Consider the following 21,638-nt stretch of genomic DNA (forward strand, 5'->3'; position numbering starts at 1 on the left):
GAATTGTATAACTTTTAAGTAACTTTGCCCTGTCTCACTTCCAAACACCTTAACAATCTTTTAAACTAGCTACTCTAAAAAATTCCAACTTTGTTACTTCATTCGCAGTATCAGCACGGAAGGGAATAGAAAAAGGAAAAACTTTTCAATTTTATCACCGAGAAAATGGTCTGCTGACACATCGAAGAACCAAGTCTAATAAAAATACAGCGAATTCATCGCATCGAAGAAAGAAATAAAATCTGAGATGCTCTTACCAAGAGTCCAGCTCGGTCAGCTACGCTGTCCTTGTCGACCCCGGTCACATAAATCCCAAGGCCGTACTCAAGGCCACCCCTGATCATCAGACCAAGGGACTGACCGGGTTCGATGCAGAGCTCGACCTTCCTCGTCCTTGGACCGTACCTCGAGTCTCGAGGTGGATAAAGCGGAGGTGGTGATGTTGGACGACCTTGACGGTCGATCCAGCTGCAGGACTGCTGGCGACCGGAAGAAGACCACACCGGATGCCCACCTCTACATCGGGGATCCAACGCTGGCCCCCGCACTGTCATACTTAAGGTTCTGCATGATTTCAGCATCTGCAATTAAAATTGCGAGTTTGTTAAATTTTGATAAAACACTATATACATTTTCCGATTTTTCTGTTATTTTAACTGTATACTTCAATCATATTTCTATTATATTAATTTCATTTTAATTTCCGTATATTTAAGCAAATTTCATTGTAAATTTTAGTGCACAAGACATGTAGCTAAATGTAAAAATTATCGTGAACGAAGATGGCTATTAGATTATCTGGGTGCGACAGGTTCCGCGGAAGAGTATTCGCAAAGAGTGTGGGGACGTTTTGAAAATCGGTGGAAAATGGGTTAACGTAGGGTGCGGATGGGCTGAAGTGGAGATTGGGTTAACGTGTGGTGCAGATGGGCTTAAAGTGGTGCTGGAAGAAATGGCGAGCTTGCAAATGACAAGAAGATCGAACTTGAGATTTTCGGAAATTAATATTTTCATGGAATTTGAAAAAATCGAAACAGGAGAAAGCCCCAAGATTGAAAACGAAGAGACGAAAAATTATAAAATATGTATGTAGAGTATAAGGGACAAGGAACATAAAAGATAAAATATGCAGATCTTGCAGTGTAAAAGAGGTAAAGGTGAAAAGGAATAATCGTAACAGTAGAAAAAGTCGAAAATGCCCACGAAAGAAACTCCTCGGGATTAAAAAAGGAAGAAAAATTCCACAGATAAAAGATGTGAACTTTTAAAAAAACTAAGATTTTTCAGATTAAAACGAGAGAAACGAAAAGAGAGCAGTGGATCTAAAAAAGAATACAAAAATTAAATAAAGACGTGTCAGAAAGAGTAAGGTAAAAAAGTAAAGTTAAAAGAATCTCTTAATGCTTAAAATTGACACCAATGGTAAAATAATTTATATCCCAATTTCAATGAATTTATTTAACCACATCCATATATGAATTTGTTCCCTGTAACTGAGAAACTTTATTTAAACTGCTGTACGAAAGCGTCGTTTACGAGCCTGCTATACACTAGCTTCGAATTAAATGGAAAATTGAGGCAGGTTATTAATTCCTCCATAAAACGTAATGCCATCAAGGATAATTAACCTCTATTATTGGCCACTCTATTGAGTTCTTATTGACCCCCGGCTACCGAGCTGCATTTATCTTGCAGCTGACAAAGACTCTCTCGTGTTGTGTAAGTATAAACGTATAGCCGAAGAAAGCGATATAGTAAAATCGGTCACTGATTCAAATTTGCAATTTTCGGTGACCGTAACAATTAATTAGACACGTACTGAGGACTACTCAACTGAGATACTGAGATACTGAGAATATCAACTGGGAACTACTCTTTCCTTTGTAATATAGTAATATAGATATAGTAAGAGAATCAATTTTGAAATAGTTTTGCAGACCACTGTATATCGTTCAAATGCATATATTAACATACGCGGCACGTTTAACATGCAAAATGAAGTTCCATACCTAACAGATGTATTATTTAAACGAGGTTATTGCACTTGATAGAATAAATAGAAACATCGGAGAACTTAGACCATCCTTTGGCCATTATTCAAGCTTCGTGACGGTACTCTTATGCAAAAGAGCCTACGGACACGCATCAAGAAGGAGAAGATTCCTCGCTGACGATCTCAGAATAGATCGCTTATACGTGTTGTGCCTCAACGAACTGAAAGAAATCATTGTTCGTCAAGGGTTTCTTCCGAAGCTACCTTGGCGAGTAAAACAGCCAACAATCGGCGTGTGTACCGCGTCAACGAGGAACAAACAATTTCTATCCCACGAGGATAAAAGCTACGACACTATCGTTGGCATACGATCCTTTGTAGAATTTCCGAAAGATCGCGTCAGCTACGCATACGTGTAACAAAGAGATCGAGTGTTCTCGATCGCGTTTTTGTCAGCCGCTTGACTATCGGAACTGAAGCTTCCAAAAAAGAACTGATTTTGCTATGTTTAATCTTCCTGTGATCTTCAAATTTTTATATTTTCATCTTTCTACGTTTTTTTTTTTTTTGCTCGTTTTCAATCAGAATTTATTTCCCTGTGAAAAATTTTGCAGAAAACTTTTTAGGTTTGAAAAAAAAAGAACGAAGGTATGTAAAATTTGTTATTAATATGCGCGATTGCTCGTTTTATTTTTATACTAAAAATTTTCTTGAAACATTGACAACGAAATCGAAACAGACGTTAACAAAATTAAGATCGCAGTAAGGTTAATATTCTTCTTATTTTAATGTTTGAAGACGATCTTTATGGACAACAATTCTTTCATATTTTTCTCAAACTACAATAATTGATTCAGAATAGAAAAATAACATTGGGTCGAAAATGATCTAAAGGATATATTCTGGTTAAAATCTCTCATACTATGGAGAATAGAAAGAAAAATAGTAAAAGGGAAAGTAACATTACTATCCTACATAGCGAAGAGATGGAAAGGAGTAAAAAATTTTGAAAAGAGGAGAATTTGTAGAGAGAACGAATTTATGAGGGATCAAACAAGAGTTTCGAAACGGATGATAGAATTAAAGTCGAAGAGGAACATGTAAAAGGAATAAGGTTGGGGCAAATTCAGATCTTCAGCGGAGTCTACAACCTTGGCGCGAATTAAATCAAACTGAAGAGAGAGAATTCTTCACAGAAAGATATACGTTTCGCGCATTAACCAAATCCAGTCCATCTTCAACGAGGATTTTTTTCCAAATACGAAATGATACTTGAGTCGTTTGATTAACAGTAAAAATAGAAACCTATAATTGTACCCAAATATACGATTCTAGTTGAAATGAGTATAATGAAAAAAGACAAGTATATTATAATGTTATGTTGACAAAACATGTTGGTCAACGTGGTTTCTGTGCGATTCATATAATCCACGTTAAATTTATTTTTCGATTTCCATTTGAAGCTTGCCGATTATTCCTTAAAAAGGTAGAGCCACTTTAAATTAATTGTCAGTGGCATCTTTAAAAATATTTCTGTGAGTTTCGTAATGTACCAATCCGAATTATATGGAAAAATCTGTGTGATTCCACCATCGATTGGATAGTACTTCTTGTAAATACGTATGGAGCTCAAAACATCAATCGTTATCGCTTGCCTACAATTCAGTTTACGACCTCGCTATACGTTTCTTTGCTCTGGACTTAGGCTATGGATTATAGGCCTATTCTCACGTGAGAAAAGGATAGAAGGAACAATTCGACAAGCATTTGTCGAGGGAAACACGCGTCCGAAGAAAATTGGCACGTGTAAGGTCACGAAGAAGTAGACGGTGCGTTCGACGGTGACGCCACTTGGTAGCTAGGATATCGATCTCCTGGCACTCCGTGACGTCACATCCTGCCTATCCTTGACCCAGCCCGAATCACGTCCTTAGGATTCCATACTTCTGGCCCACGAAGATGCAATTTTGTCGTATCTATGCAAGGCATGTACTTGCATCAATGTTCTTCCGCCTCCTTCATCACGGAGGGCCCATCGAGAACGCGTGGAACTTTTCCGATGAGGCCGCATAAATTACTCTGTCCAAGTTGCTAGAATTACAACTCGATTCATCACGCCACGAAAATTAAGCTAATAGCATGCTTTTCGCAAAGCAAAACATTTGGTTGTGAATGTGAAACGTTTGTCGTTGAAGAAGAGTAACAATATCGATGGACTTTAGACAAAAGCTTCCATTTGAGCTTCCTGGACTGTTCCGCAATAATTTACCTAACAAACAACAGTATTTGTGTAAAATATACATAGATTTCAATTTTATGAAAATCTACAAATAAGGAGAATTTATGGAAGTCTTCAAGTTTTATAAATCGAAATCTGGCGACAGAATTGATCGAGCAGTCAATAGTTCATCCGAAAGCTGTAAATCGATGACTAGTTCGTTGTCGGATATTCAGATCGTGGTATTTCGTATGAGTATTAATTGAAGTGATTGTGAGAGATTTTCACTAGAAAGCTACAGATGAAATGTGGTTTGACTACAAAGGAGTCAGAGCCTACAAAAGAGAGAATTTTTTTTAACTTTCAAAACAATGGTATTATTCTAGCTATTTCCTCGTAAAATCGTGCAACGGTCCATGACTCTGTTGCGATAAACGCAGAATGGAAATCGTGTTTCGCGTGTGCATGAACGATTAAAAAGCCTCAGATTCTTATCCTTAATAATCCTGGTGGAACTTTTGTACGTAATATTGACTGAAAGTACACAACTACTGTTTGTGTCTTTTTACAAAACGCACGATAGACATATGTATAGAATTGTTATATGGGAAACGAGGAACTGCTGATTCATCCGTTGCAATAATCGATGCATAACAAAATGGATATTAAATAGACCATATCTGTATCTAATCGTATCTGAACTATAATCACAACATAACGATTATTGCATATCGTATTTATTATACAGTACTTATTGTAATATTCCATGGATGAAATAAATTTCTGTTTAAACTCCATTTGTTTAATTAATTTTATAGAAATACGAATTTGCATAAATATTCGAAGTCTAACATAACATAAATAATACAGCAATGTATAATCAGGAAGCCGAGCATGTAACGATTCAGTAGAATATACGCGTCCTGGTCAGCCCTCCTTCATAAAAACATTACACAATATACACATAACTATCCGCACTCGTGCTTTTGCATAATGGTTTTTACTTAGCTTACTTTTCTCTCTGTCTGGGTGGATTTTTGTAAACGAAATTTCACTTACTTCCCGAACAGCTAAAAAGCTGAAATTTTAATTCTTGCGTCAGCACCACTTTAGAAAAAAGTCGCTGTTCACGGGCCAAGTTTTAGATTTTCAACATATCATATAATACGACATATATTTTTGCATATATAATAACAAAATACGATTAGTGGACAACCCAAGCGGCTTTTAGAATTTGTCATATACATGTATGTGTGATACACAGAGGAAAATAACTTTTTTAATGAAGCATTATTAACTAATTGAATGTTATTGTATTATTAGGGCTCATATTAGTTTATTTTCAAAGTTATCAGAATTTTAACATTTTCAAAGACTGATATCTCTGATACATCGCAAAGTTAATGCAATGGGTCAACCAGATTTTTATTTTTAATAATATGAGTTTAACAATTGAGCGGTACCTTATTATATGATTATCGCGTGTGTTCAACATATACAGGTTTTCCTATACATTATTATTACACTAAATTTCTTAATGATACCTGATAAAGAATATTATTTTTCTTTGTTTTACATTTTTAAACAAAAACCATCTTCTTCAATATTTTTTATTTAAAATTTCCTTCCGGCTATCAACGATCCACAGTCTTTAGCAGCGCAATAAATCAGACGTACAACTAGCCAGCTATGCAACACTAATTATTTCACTTTCATTGGCGTTAAACACGCCAAGATTCGTCGGAAAACGAGACCACATAGCTACGCGTAAATTACGAGGCCATTCAGAAGCTTCCGCGAAGGTTTACAGCCCGCGTATTGCCAAGCAAATTTCATGGTCGTCGTCCGTCTTCTGGGACGAGGGCCAATTAAATAAATAATTCATGAGGTCGAAGAGCAAGCGGGAAATCGTCCAACCAAGTCGGCTGAAACTCTTTATCGTGTCCTGGCCAGGACTATTTCCTTTCGACGACGTCATATACGTCATATAATCCTTTTCGACCAAGTATCACGCGCACATACCTGTTCATAAATATTAAGAAACTTACGAAGACTTAAGTAAATCCGAAGGATCAGTAGAAAATTATTAATGTTTCCAAATAAGTTATTTCATTCGAAGTATATTGAACATTATAATAACAATCTCATCAGTTCGATATAACAAAATTAATTCTCTTCTTGTCTACGTACATATGTGTCTTTCCATCACCATTTTGATTATTTTTATATTCATATTATTGCTTGTTATTTAGCTCTATACGTGTTGTAGATAATTTTACGATACAAATTTATATTTTGAATAGACTTTATAATGGCTGACCAGGACGCGTATATTCTACTGAATCGATACACGTTCGACTTTCTAATTATATTGCTATGTTATGATATATAGCTGTTTATCTAATTTACTTTCAATTCTTTCATTAATATTTAGATTAGAATTCTATAAAGAGCAAAACATAATTACTAGAATTTGATGTATTACTATGATTCTATCAAGTACGTTTAACAATCTTCGATAGTAATCTTGTGTAAATATAAAATTCTCATCGATCAATCGCTTTCTTGGTACTTTAGATCAATTGCTTCGTATGAAACTGGTAGATGTATTAATAGTAATGAAGGAAATTAATATTAAAATTTACGTATATTTCACCCTCGCGAGGACGCCACTCGAGTTCCGTCGACAAATCGGGAAGTTGTTCTGATAGTCGTGGGACCGACTATCGGTCTGGTCATTTTCGTGATTCCCGGCGATACTTCTCGATCAATTTCGCTCGAGATAAGCGACCTCGGTCGACGTAAGGGATGGATTACAGACGAGTAAACAAGTTTGGCAACGTCTACTGGGTGGACACCATTGACGATTGATTTCTGCTTCCCTCGTTTAGGCATTGGATACATTTTCGGTATAACACCTACATTGCTGATTATCTAATCAATCTAATCAATGAATGTCTTCTCATTATACAGAGTGTTTTATTTATCTTGGTTAATATCTCAATTACTCTTGTTACTGCAAGAAATTGTATTAGGACAAAATTGATTCAATAGTAGAGAGGATCGACATCACCGCGTTATTCGAATACTTTTCGGCTAAACGTTCTTTCGTACATGAAGTTTAATAGCCACGCTGCAGTCGAATTTTTCACATTTCGATGATATTCACCCGAACGATCGTAAGTTAAGTCGTTACGAAGGAATTGAGTTACCGCGCCATTGGAGCCGGAAAGTGTTACTTTATCGCGGCTTCGAGGCACGTGGATCAAGGGAATTCTTTGAAAGTACTGCAGTACTATCACGTACATTCACGCGCGAACAGAGAACGCAACATACCATGTAACGAAGCTCTGTCCATGAATTTTGAACTGTTATTCACAAATTTTGTCAATATACGGTATAAAAATTTACACAGAACTCACGATGCTCGTATGGTAACTTTATTTTACTCGGAAGGATCGATAAGTATGTATTCTCGATATTTATGAAAGTTCATCCTTGTCGGCGTTGCTCCAAGCGTTCTCAAGTTTTAACTTCCGCTTTCTGGGTTAAGAGTTCCTTAAACAGCTAGCTGTATTATTCTTCGCCGATGACAAGATATTTTTTACGACTCGCAATCAACGTAAAAATATGGAAGAACAGCGATGTACGTGTGGAATAATGGGCTGGTGGAAGCTCGCAACGGAAATGACGCCGATCCTCCGCAACAAAATCGGCTCGTAACGCACATTTCCATGACAATCGGCATTTAGCTAGGCACAGATAAAAGATTCGATCACTTTCGCGAATTCTCAAGCGATCTTTCTGGGTCAAGTATTTCCTGCAATAGGTATAAAGGGAGACGAATTTATGGCTGCCTATTCACAGTTCCTCCTGGCGATGAAAATTCATGTTTGTTCAACCTTTTTCCGGCAATTTCAGATAAAAGTAGTTCTCGGTTATTTATGCTTGCCTTATAGATAATCTAAATGTCGCGCATTAAAACTCGAACTACTTAGGCTGGTTTTTACTTCCATCGCTACTTTTACTGTCGTAGAAAACCCACGATTATCAAGTTCGATAGTGTTCACAGAAATGTAAGTTCGAGATAAGAATACAGGAAAAGGAAAAAAAGCAATAAGAATTCGGAAATAAAATTACGCTAAAGGAATTCTAAAAACTAACGTATATAATAATTCTAATCTTTTTAGAACACCCATTTATCTTTCCTTTAATTTCAAAGGTTTCCACCATACCTCATTATTTTGGAGTACTACGCAATTTTAAATTGTTGTCTGTCACTTGTGATGCTCTTTACAACATCTGTCGGATAAAGAACAGACATGGGCTTTAATAAATAAATTAGTATTAACACTTCTGCATACTCTGTGTCTTTACGTGTATATTTCAGAAAAAAACACGAGTCGTTCAGACAATTTCACGTTTATTGTTGCTCGCAATATACGTTTCCATAACGATACCAGACGTATTCTGAATATGCAACGAATATGACAGCGGTTATTAATATTAATAAATAATAAAAGTAATATTAATATTAAAAAGTTCGTCAAAATAAATCCTTCTTCGCGTTAGAGGAAATATCAAGCACTGAGAAAGAGACATCAAGAAAAAATAAAAATAACAATAAACTTATCAAACGGTGAAAAAAGCCGACTATAAAAAAATTCCGTTAAAGTATAAACCCAATCGTCTGGAGCAGGATCTGAAAATAATTATCGATCCGGCGTGGATACGGCGGAGTCAAAAAGGAGTTGGCTTTTTCCGGAAATAGAAAAGGACATGTTTGATACACAGTGGCGACGACAACAAGAACCCGAAGAGATATGGAACGGGGAGCAATTTCACATCGATCTATCGTTATACGTGCGCGAGTATCCCCATAAACGTGCACTCGATGAAACGAGTACGCCTTTTCTTAGCAGAATTCAGGCAACGACAGGATTCTGAAGCAGCTTCCGCGGTAGCCTCGTGAATTATGTAGGGAGAAAATAAATGACGGGGATTCTTGCCGGAGGGCGCCGGGACGCCTGGCGCCGAGACGACGACCGAGGAGTCGAGACAGAGACGTTAGGAGAAAAAAAAATCGGACGTCGCGCGGGCTGAGGGGTAATGGTGATTTCAGGCGTTCGTGAGTGGATAGCGTGAATTCGTTGTCATTTTTTTCTTTTCGACCATTTTTCTTCGACTTTTGTGGCTTAATTCTTGAATGATTGAGACACTCTTTGGAAAAAGCTAAAGAAGTTGTAAATCGTAATATGTCGATAGGATTGTTTCGGTGAACTGAACAACTGTATTCAGAAGATACAAACATGTCTTAAATTTACATTGGAATTTATGATTATTTGCGTTTATTGTAATAAATCAATTTGTAGAAATATATCACTCGTTTTTTGAAAAATTGAACACTACTGTAGCGTTATTCTGTTAGCCCTAAAAATTATTGTATAGTCGTTAAGATTTAATATAATTGGTATATCTGTGTAGGAAGCATACTTTAAATTACTGTTATTAAAACAATCGTCAGTTTTCATTCATAGCAGATTTCGCTAAGTGATGGGAAAATCAAATAGACTTTATCCCTTAAGAGCCTGGATTGCGTGGTGGCACAGCTACTGTCTGACCTTTGACAGACTTTTCTACTGGCGCCGTAGTCTTAGTAAGCGAGAAAAGGCCGCGAGACAATAAAGCGAGACTAAGTGTGACATTTCAAGCTAATACTATCCAAATTGATAACACGTTTTTACTTTATATTGGCATATCTTTTTTTATAACCAAATGTCAGGATGTTCGAACGCAATATCAAATATTATAATTCTAATACTTCTCCGGTATTCTTACTAACATTATATTTATTTTAAACTACTAGGAAGTATGCACACGTGCTTTTACAGAAATAAAAATATGATTACAATAGATACTCGTTTATTTCCATTGCATCATTTTGATTATAATTTTTTGTGCATAATTTATTTGAGTACTGCAGTTATAGTCATCTATGTACAATTTATATAGTGTTTAGGTAAAAATAAAATGTTTAATATTTCCTCTGAGAAACTTTCCAATCAACATCAGCCATTTATAACTGCGCTATCGCGTCACGAGCTCTGTCCGTCGACGAAATTTCAAGCAACCATGTCTGAACAGCATTAGAGCATTAAATGGCACGGTAATTCCCCAAAAAGTCTATTACATCCGTAGTACAGTTCTGAAGTTCCATCTCGCGGTTCGAAATTCCACGTCGCCCTAATGAACTCTGTGGAAAAACGCGCCATAAATCTGGCAAACTTTTCGCGCGCTGTCCACGCTTCTTGCTCCTGCCGCGCCTATCGACCATTACGAAATAACAAGCCACGGCCACCGTTACGGTTTACGACGAGCCACTGCAATTTAATCCGTAGCTCGTTCGAGCGTTTATGTTCGATCGATGTCAGACAAGAAGCAGACCGGAGCCGGATGTCGGTCTCCGGGAGACAGCCTTTCGAAATAGCAAACAATTCCGGAACACCGTTCATATCACAACGAGTTTTATCGAGAAATCCTTTTCAGGAAGATCTCCTTAAAATATTAGTTTGATCGATTTATTTTACGACAACACCCATTAGGTCTTTTCTTTCTTTTTTCTTTTTATGAATTTTTACCAAAAATGAAGAGAGGAATAAAGATAGATTCCAAATGGAAATTTATTTTACTTACTAAATATTACAAGTGTTGTACTTTGGACGTTTCGTATTTCCAACACCTGAATATCCTTTTCACTTTTTAAACATTGACTAATCATTTGTTAACGTACGTACATGATGCACAATTATTTTGATATTCGCTTAAAGTACTTGACATCTACGAGAATAAGATTAAGTCCCTTAATAAATATAAACATTCGCAGTAACAATGGCAAACGAACGTGAGGAAAAACCACAAACGTATTCCAATTCTAGATAGAACGTTTGTATGCAAGCCGACACTGGAGTTTGAGCAATAGGACAGTACAAAGTCCGGGCGGAAATTGGAGCTCGATAGGTGGACCTTGAATCAACGAAACTTCGTTTTGATTACGAGAACGAATATGCGACACTGTTATCCAGTACGAGCAGTGCGAACACACCGGAAACTTAATCCGTGGATTGTCGAACTGGGTCAACCATTTGACCTATCGTGATCATTCAGGAATCGCGGCTCTTCCAATTTCCTGAAGTCATCTGGGTCAAGGTTGCGCCACCTTTTCACTAATTAGACAGCATTTATAAAAATATGTAATAAATCATTTTCTCCAAATCTTATCAAATATATAATATATAGAAGAAGATAGAATAAATAGACTGTCGAAAACTCTATGGATCTTTTGAACAACCCGAGAAAAATTGACTGAAGAAAGAGAGAGATCGCGCTTGTTTGTGATTTTGGAGATGTTAAATTGCAAAGAGCACCCTCAGGCAGCGCATTTTATTTCTATGGATACTTTTCTGTAACTGGGATCTTGTTTATTCTACTAGATTTCTTTTCTTACGCGTTTCGATAGAACGAGGAGCGTAAGTTTCAAGGCCGCGAACTAGTAGAATCACCGATCCGTATCTCTCTCGAGATTGGATTTCACAAACTTTTCAGAAATACAATAACTTCTTAACAGAGGGAGAAAAGAAGGACACCGATATCTCCTCTGGAAGCCAGAGTGAATTTGCGCACAGGCGATGGAATAAGTATCTGTGAGAAGCAGAGAAGTAACAGGCGATAGTTCTCTTGTTTCGAGCCGCGTTCTATTGGCGACTTAAACGGGTAGCTTTTCGGCAACTGAACACGTCTTTGTCTTATTTTCTGTTGATTTTTTATATAACAAATAGTGTTTACTGCGGTATTAACAATAGCTCTTTGTACAAGATGAACCAGTTTTTAACTGCTATGTAACAAACGTAGAAAAATTTATTACAAAAAATTATTATTATATACACGTTCGTATTTTTCACATACATATCCACTACTCCTATCAAATATAATTTTATCTAAAAAATCTAAACTATCCTTTGCTCATCACCGTATGCTACCAATATATTTCCTTCCTAACAACTTTTCACCCTACAACAACAAGATAATAAACCATCCACTGGTCTGAACCATTAAATCAGCAAAATTTTCTTTAAGCCAAACAATATTCTATACTCGTTACAGCTATATATCAAAGAAATATCGACGAACCGAGGCTACCAAGTAATCTGAATACACAATTCTCCACTTCTAGCCAAGTCACTCTCGAGGGTGAAGATACCTGTAACCCTGAAACAGGGTCGAATATATTATTTTTATTGTTCCCAAATAGCGAGATAGCCTGTACCTAAAGTAGGCACACAGCATCGATAGAGGATAGAAGAACTTGAGCAATGTATTCGAAATTCCGAGGTGATTTTCACCGAGGTATGTGCCTCTTCACCGAACCAGTCTGATACCCTGATGGGCCATTGTCGACGAGCTTTTGTCTAGAAACTCTGGAGCTACTACGAGAGTATGATGAGCTACCGGATCCAGAGATACCCATCAGAAGCGTTTATAGCAGAGATTACTCGTGGTGTGGCTCCGAGCAACGCTTCTTTTCCATCCGGCCAGTCGATAGTACTCAGCCTCCCTTTCGCCCTGTTCTCTCATTTTTTCATGCTCGACACCGCGGAATTTCAGACTTCGACGATGGACAAAGAAAGAGAGAGAGAGAGGAAGAGAGACCTGGCGGTCCATCGAACAAAGTCATTGATCGAACCCGTTCGTAACACTTTTGGATACATTTTTTTCAGAGGATCGTCAGGGAGCTTCGATTATCAAGCAAGCGCTCGAACCTTGCACGGGCGCTTCTATTGAGTCGTTCAATAAAATTGTCCCCTTTTACTCTCTGTTTCTTTTTCGGTGCTATCGTCATCTTTTTATATATCAATGAGTAATTTATTTTCAAGGTATTCAAGGTTTCAGACACTTCTCTTACACAGCATTTACATTGTTATCTTCTAGGTTTGACAGCAGTGTCATTTCTTTTTATTTTTCTTATGATTTAGGTACGTTCTGCATCGAGAAAGTTTTCGTTTCGTACAAAAGACCACGGATTTTGTTTCTGCTCAATCGTGTAGAAAAATTTAGGAGGAACCTACTCGCTCATGTTAATAAACAAAATGAAAAATGCAGCAGTAACGCAATACACGAATTTTCAGATAAATTTGTTAATAGAAATTGCAGGCGAAGCAATCTACTTCTTTCGTCTTGAAAGAAAACCTACGAAGTATTGCCAACCTCGATCTAATAATTTCATAGATGAAACAACGATCGAGCTCCAAGAAATGTTTGCCACCGTTTCGGACTCTCGCTGTGTCGGCGCTTCTTATAAGAAGAGTTCCTCGAAAATTACGATGTAAAATGTTTAAGCGATATTTCGAGCTAACGTTGGAGGCGGGCTAACCTCGTTTATAAAACACGGTAATATAGTTGAAAGTTTCACTATAATCCTTCGTGATCTCGGACGAGCTTCCAAGTTAAATTAAATAACGCGCTGGGTATCTTGCGCAATTTTTGCTCCTTCGATAAAGTCCGAACTGACAAGCGTTTATTTTGGGATTGGGTAGAATTGAACGTCGAAGTTGGAAGTTGGAAGTTGGAGTTCGATTTAAAGCAACGATTCGCAAAGTTGGAAGTACTGTACGTATTCTTGATACGAAATTTGAAATTATACAAGTCAGGTTGGAAAGAGATGGTATAGAAGCGCGGCGCTTATAGATGATAAGTGACGAAGAGCACTTGGAATAATTGAGAACAAAGATCAAAGATATCTGCCGTACTACACCGCCGGAAGCACTCTTTGGCATCAATCGAAACCGATTCAGACAAAACGAACTTTTAAAGAAGGAAGCATCTCCTACTTTTGTCTGTTACTTTCTGGATATTTCTACTGTCTCGTTATGTTTATGCATTTCAAAGCGTATAAATTTCAAATTGTGATCTATTTCAATGCCAGAATATCTTTTTCTAGCCTTCCTCTTTTTTATGAATTGTGATTGAAATTTACTGAAAGATGAAAATGATATGAAGGATATTTATATTCTAGAAAAGCACTCGAACCGTTCCGTTCGTCAGATAACACTTATCGAAGGAAATCGTCTGCCCCAGCCCATATAATTTAGCTGAGAGCCAGGCTGGTATTTGCGATCGATGGGATGACTCTTAAGGTCACTCATAAATACAAAACATCCACGATCGATTGCGCACCAATAGTTAGAATGATTTAACACTGATTTTTGCTCGTGATCAGGCACGTAGCCAACGAATCGTGTTTAGGGAAACGTTCCAAAATTCGAAGACTTCGGTACGATATCGGTTCGTATGTGGTAGTCGCTCCACATAGAGTCTGTAACGATTGTCAAATCAACGGCTACGATCTAAAGAAATAGAATTTCCATCGCATACATATCGACCTAAGCAAATTTTTATCAAAGCGTACCGCGGTAACTCAATCTGAAATTTCAACTCCAAGAATATCGATATCACCGATCATTGATCCAACCCTCGTCGCTTTTATAAAGACGCCTAACTATAAAAATCGAAATCTCTGTGTGACAAAAATTTCCTTATGTTTGTCATACGATATAAAACATGAGATGACACAATGATAAAATACAACATTACAATGAAAACAACGATCGTTAAAATCTAGCGTGATACGATCGGCACATGCAATAGAATGAGCTGGAGACACGCGCCAGCGCGTGTATGTGTGTGTGATTTATCGTTACGTAAGCCGGGTGATATTATGTTTCTGGTTTGGAAAATGAAAGTAGAAACTCACTTTGAGGGCCTCCTCGTGGGTCACCGCCCGGAAGGGTGTGCCGTTCACCTCCAAGATGGTGTCTCCTGGCCTGAGTCCAGCACGTTCGGCCACCGAACCCTCCTCCACCCTCGAAATGTAGACACCCACCCCTGAGAACAATTCACAGACTTTCCATCAGACCGGAAGCTGTCTGGCGACTGGTCCACGACCAGTGCTCGATATAACCTTCCACCCAGGGCGCGTTCTTTCCAACTTTTTTCCGTACGATCGTACTGAAAATGCACTCGCGATTGAGAGAAATGTGATAGACACGTGGCGGCATTTAAAAATGGAAGCACTTAAATAAATTATTCTTCGATATCGCTCGAAGAGTGAATGGAAAGAAGAGTGGCGTGGAAATTATTGATCTATCCAATCTCTTTTCCCTCCTTTTTCGATTTTTATTCGTCTTTTTTTATATAGGATAAAAATGTTGAACATAATAGCCTCTATGGGAGATCGAATATTTTGAATGAATTGTACTTTGGTCCGACCTAACGTTTGTAATAATAGCGAACCATCTGCATGAGTTTAAATCGAATATTTAACACAATTCCTAATTAATCACGCTAATCCTTGCACATAATCAACCACATGGAACGAGTCTCTAGGAAATTCGCAACAAAATAAATTATCTCCAACTGGGTCGCAATCTATTAAACAGTTTAACGTCGAACGTGGAAACTTTTCCCGTAATACGGTTGAGGAATTCAATTGAAAAGTGGTACAAGTGTTTTCTATTCTAATGTGCTTTAACGCGCGATATTTAACTTTATCATGCTAAATATTTCCTCGCTTGTACTTTCTTTCTCTTATGCTTCTCGATCGACTCTTTCAACCCAGTATAAACCAAGAAAAATTCGCTCGAACTGCCAATTGTACTACAAATTTCGTATCATTATTAAATGACAAAACAAAAGCCATCACGTGCATAATGCAATTATTAATACTTATTTTCTATCAAAAAAAAAGAATTGAAACTTCGTATTTTTCATATCTGATACCAGAAATGCGAGAAACTCTAACGATAAAGAAACAATTATTTCTAAATCATTAAATCCAAATGCTTCGCTATTTTATTACACTGTTAGAAGGTTAATGCATTATTTCTATAAAATCGTTTTAAAATCGTACGAGGGAAGCTTCGAATTCTTCGATTTTCAAATTGCGAGTAAAGGCACAAAAATTCCCGTAAGTAGCAAGCGAAACGCCGCAGAAACGACACGATGAAAATCGAAAGAAAAGAACAAAAAAAAGAGAAGTAAAGAAGTAAATATAGTATAGTCCCCGAAGCATTTGAATCTCGAGCACAGAGACGCAGCCATAATCTCCTCGAGCCAAGACCGTATCATGAGCCGCTTTTGGGGCTCCATAAATCGCGGCCAGGGAAATTGATCCATTAGAATGCAAGAGGGTGGGATGTTCGTGTAACATGACGAGGTAAAACTCCCATTTTTTATCGCAGCCACCGTCAACGTGTTACATCTCCTGCGAGCCTCTGATGAAAACGCGCCGTGGGCAGAAATCGGGTTAGCTTCTTGTGTTGATAAGTGAAATAACATAAATAACGTAAAGGGAAGTTTGGTTGCTGCTCTCCTTAGTTAAAATGTTTTATCTAGTAATTTTATATTCTAAACTGCAGATATTTCAATATATTCTGAAAGATGAAAATTAGGTCTCGACTTATCTTCGCTATATGTTTTTATTTGAACGAAGAAAGGCGAAAACAACACAAAAAAAGAATGATAAAAGTTCGGTTTTCTTCAATTTCGAAATAACGGATAGCGTATTTTATCTAAGGAGGACAAAGTAAAATTGAAGATAGAAATAAGGGATGTCAGAGAGAAACTTAACAAGGAGAATGAAAGAAAAATAGGTGAGAAGAAAACGAGTGGGAGCACGAGAAGGAGCAGTAGAGTGCGGATGCAGAACAGTGAAACTGCTTGTAAAACAGAGATTACGATTTTGTGCCGGTGCGTGTTCTTTTGTGTCTCGCGAGCAACGTAATAGAAGGGCCATGCAAAACGATTTTTCTGCGGAAATACGTTGCGATAAGGATTGCCTCTGATCTAGAACTCTAACCACAAGGAAATAAGGAAATGAGAAAAGAGATTACGTATTCCTTCTTCTCGACTTTTCTCTCTTTTTCATTATTTACCTACTTGCTGGGAAATATTCCATTTCCTGGTTGTGTGCTTTTGTAGTGATGTATGGAAATCCCAGAATATCATGGTTAAATTGATCGTCTTTGTTATTTCCGCAGAAAGAAAGGAATATTACGACGCACTATATTTATGGTTGGGCTGGCGAATACATTGAATATATTTGTGGTATGATGATTTGTGGCGTATTAGTTAGATGTATGTATTTATACGGTAAAATGTCTTTTAAAAATAACATTTCCCCTGATACAGTATTGACAATTGTTGTATACTTTTCTTGCTGGCAAATTTATGGCGAACAAAATCTTTGAACGTCCAATTCGTTCGAACGGTTCCTTGCTCGCACAAATTGTTCGATGAGCCTTTTCTTCTTGTAGCGATTCCAGTTCTTTTAAACGAAGCACGTACTGGTCACAATAAGGAAGCGAAAACGTTTGTTTGTTCGAACTTCGTTTGATCGCTGTATTGAAGTGAATATATTTTTTGAAAAATGTTGGAAGAGTATTAAATAAAGAACATGTTGATGATAAAATAGTAATGATCAGAGATGATAGGAATAATTAATTCAAAATAGAGTTTCCCTTTAGTCCAAGGAAGAACATGTACATAGAAGAATACTATAGATTCTCGTTAGCCTGAACTAATTAGGCAAAAGTTCCAAGTAACGGTACCGTGGTTGATGAGATTCTACGCCACGTATGTTTCGATGCATTATACATTACACAAATTAGCTGCAACTTAATAGCGATCAAACTGAGCCAGGCGTTTACGCTATCTTTTGTATCATTTTAATTGAATGCCGCGCAAGACCGTGTTAATTAGCTCATTAACCGGTATCTAAAATTGCGAAGCGCCTCATAAATCTGACTCCATTCTCTGCTATATGAAGCAACGCGCACAAAACTTTCCTCGGTCATTTACTGAAATAAAAACAAATAAAAAGGGAAATTAAATAGATTTACACTTTAACGACGTATCGCGCCAACATATGTTCTATGTGAAATAATTACTGCATTGCACACGTTTATATATTATATATCTATTCAAAAATATATAAAATATTCAAAGTATACTATTCGTTAAAATATTCAAAGTTAATATTAAATATAAATATTAAATAAATAACGTACGTAGATATAATAATGACCAAAGCATTTTTAATATATTCTTAAGCTTTCGTATCAATATCTTAAATAATTTTTTAAATCGCTCTTCGCAAAAGGCCCATCGTCGAAACGTTAATCACGAAACTTTCCAGATACGAGCATAAACCTTCTATTCCTGGAATTATAAAAACCAATGTAAATTCAATCTAGAATCTAGGTATCTAGTGCATCATATTGCCAAGAGAAAGAATAAAATATTAAAAATATAGCTCGGCAAAGGACACGGGATTATACTTGCAAAGCACGAAGCATCATGAATACTTAATTCCCCAGATATTTGTCCTGGACAGAGAATAAAACCCGGTCGCATTATTCAACAAGACTAGATAAAATCGATGACCAGTTATTCGCGCGAACAAGGACGAAATTATTATATTCTATACATACAAAAAAGAAATAAAGAGAAAGGAACGAAATCTGGCGTTCGGACCAGATGGACGTCGAATAAACTTGGCCTGTTTGAAGCCATGGGAATCTTGTTCCGCTAGTAATTAATCTCTTTCCATGCCCAGTAAGCTGAGGAAGCAAAGATTAATCCCGTTGATAAAAGAGATAAGAAGGAACAATGAGCTCGTTACGCGAAGCTCGCGTTGCTCCTGCCGAACTTGTGTCATCGTCGCCACGGCTTAATAAAACTTCGCCGCGTGTCTCAAGCCCATTTAAGAATTTGATTTCCGCCTTGAAAACGCCTTCTTTCTATTTTCATTCAAAGACGTCGATGATGAAATATCGACGCGAAGTATGCCGGTGCTCTGCCTGTATAAATACCGACATATTAATTTTCCTTCTTTTTGTACCTTTGTTTTAGCTTTGTAATTTTCTAGCTTTGTTTCAACAGTGTCATTCCGATTTCATTCTTCCCCCGAGTCTCTTTCTTTTCTTTTCTTTTCTTTAATTTGTTTTCTTTTTGAACGAGATGAATAGAGACGTTCTGAATACCTCGAAATAATCACTATAAATTCGTAACTGCCAATTATGAACTATTATTTCGTTGTATCAAAAATTGTCACTTCCAACACTTATAATTAAATGTCATTTTAATTTCTCAATTAACCTTGAATCCGCGTACTTATCGGTTCGATGTTTCTATAGTTTCTTTCTTCGCTTTTCAATTAGTTTTCTTCGTTTGTAACTCAACACGTTACCTTAAATGGGCTTCGTATAATGCTAAAAAATTTCGCATTCGTGCCTGTCCGCAAGAATGTAATGGAAATTACTTGGATAAATATATAAGAGAGATGCGCGTGTGTGTAGGTATACATGTGCGTTTGTGTGTGCACGTTTTCTTCTATGAATTCATAAACTATGCGCATATGCATCATACACTGTCATGCAACGAAACGCCGGCGTGCTAAGCCTAGAGGTATTCTCGGTTATTATAATTGCGAAGTCCCGACGATAAATCGTCGGAAGAACGGAGCAGACCAGAGAAAGGATTCTGTCTTTATGAACATTCCACGCAAACTTTCGCCAATTTTATCATGGAGAAATGGTCCAGTTAAACGAACAATTTCATTTTTTCTTATTTTAAACGAAGTTTTTGACCAAATACAGAATAAAAAATGTATATATAATTTGTTCTTAGAAAATAATAAGCAAGTAATTTATAAACTGCTACAACGAGTACTTAATATTTCATGCTTAATTCTTCCTTGTTATTTTTGTATTTTTTCTTGATGCTCTTTGAAGAGACTGTATCTAAAATCCCTTACGCGGAAAAAGAAGAAAACGACGAGAAAATTTCGCGGTAACGTACCGTAGTTCCAGTGACAAAAACGAGGTCATAAGAAGATAAACTCTGTTATAACATTCGACTTTTTGCACCGCCACCTTTTTCCCCTTGCTTCCGACTAAACAAAACGTACCACTCGCCCTAGTTGCATAACTCATCGCACGCAACTTACGCTAATAAACATCGGCCGGAAACTTGCTATGTCCTTCACGTTACCGCTCGGCGTTTCTTAACTCCCACACTTGCCGCCGATTGTTCACTCTCTTGTAAATCCAAACATTAACATGTTCGTTATCATAATGGAAGAGAACATCTATTACATTGAGAAACTTCATAGAAAATAATAAACAAGCTAAAATAGAGAGAATTAAGAAATTTTCATATAATTAGTCCAAAATTATATCGCTCAAAATGATATATTTCTTGAGTAACTGCTACGTATACATATATACTACGCATTATAAAATAATGTCCACATATGTTACACACGTGATACCGATATACGCGTCATCGATAGCTGACGTGTTAACAGAAAAACAAATTCGATGTGTAAAAAATTAAACCACGTGACGAATACTCGACTGTGCCAACAGTGAAAAGAGGAATAAAAGAAGTAAGTACATATGTAGCACATGTTTAAAGGCTGAAACTACTCGTCTTCCTTACTTCGATCTTTTATCATCTCTCGAGATCGAGTCCCCTCGACTTAGCTTAGTCGAAAGGAATTCAGACGACGTTTCCAGGCTAATCTGTCCTTATCACGCGTGCTCGCTCGGCAAAAGAACTCCCGATAATACCAAAACGAGCGAGCTCGCGCGCCAACCACGGAGAAATCGCCGATCGAAACGCGTCGAAAACGAGGACGACAATCGAACCTGCATTCTGATCTTCTCCGGTGGGAATTGGTCGCGAGGTCAACTCAGCCACCTGTTCCTACTTTTAACGACTCTTCGACTCGACCAAGCCAGTGACTCGATTTATTGTCACGAGCACTACATAAATATTCGATGATTTAATTTAATATTGATAGCGGTGTAACTCAATGCACTGCTAGCTTTCACAAACTTACGTTCTACATTTATTACTTATATAGCGTTTCAAGTTATAAGAACATGTCGTAGCAGAGAAGATAGAGCTATAACTTGATTAATTACGAATTGATTCAAATTCTCGAAACCTTGACTTTCACGTTTATAATCTTCGATTCACCATTTGATTTTATATTTTATGTAAATTATTCGAAAACTCGAGAAATTGGGACTCGTCTTATATATTCTAGGTTTCTCATTTTATTATCATCGTCCAAAAATTCAATTGCCCCAATTACATAGGAAAAACGACGAAGATATCTATTTTAAGGGAACTGAATCAACCTCGTTAAACCAACTTCCTACAAATTTCTCAAACGGGGAAAAAATTGTTGGAAGCGAAATTACCTCCTCCAGCCTTTACCCGCATACCGTGCAACCACGTTCCTAATCACTGGAAAATTTCCGTCTCTATATACAAGCACCGTAATGTGGGTTGTTACTTTTGTAC

General features: G+C 37.1%; 1 protein-coding gene across 9 annotated transcripts in view; it reads right to left on the bottom strand.

The window, feature by feature from the left end:
- The window catches only part of LOC122572820 (whirlin), a 111,920-nt gene that overhangs the window by 48,560 nt on the left and 41,722 nt on the right, over nucleotides 1-21,638 (bottom strand). For 5 of the 9 annotated variants that reach the window (XM_043738318.1, XM_043738322.1, XM_043738321.1 and 2 more), the window contains 2 exons: nucleotides 15,019-15,149; nucleotides 258-581 (listed from right to left, as the gene is read on the bottom strand). In XM_043738318.1, the coding sequence (XP_043594253.1) occupies nucleotides 258-581; nucleotides 15,019-15,149 (455 nt within the window). Of the gene's footprint in view, nucleotides 1-257; nucleotides 582-15,018; nucleotides 15,168-21,638 lie in introns of all 9 variants that reach the window. The other 4 variants (XM_043738325.1, XM_043738324.1, XM_043738323.1 and 1 more) reach the window with 1 other exon arrangement.

This window comes from Bombus pyrosoma, linkage group LG11 (genome assembly GCF_014825855.1).
Source record: "Bombus pyrosoma isolate SC7728 linkage group LG11, ASM1482585v1, whole genome shotgun sequence".
NCBI classification, from domain to species: Eukaryota; Metazoa; Arthropoda; class Insecta; order Hymenoptera; family Apidae; genus Bombus; species Bombus pyrosoma.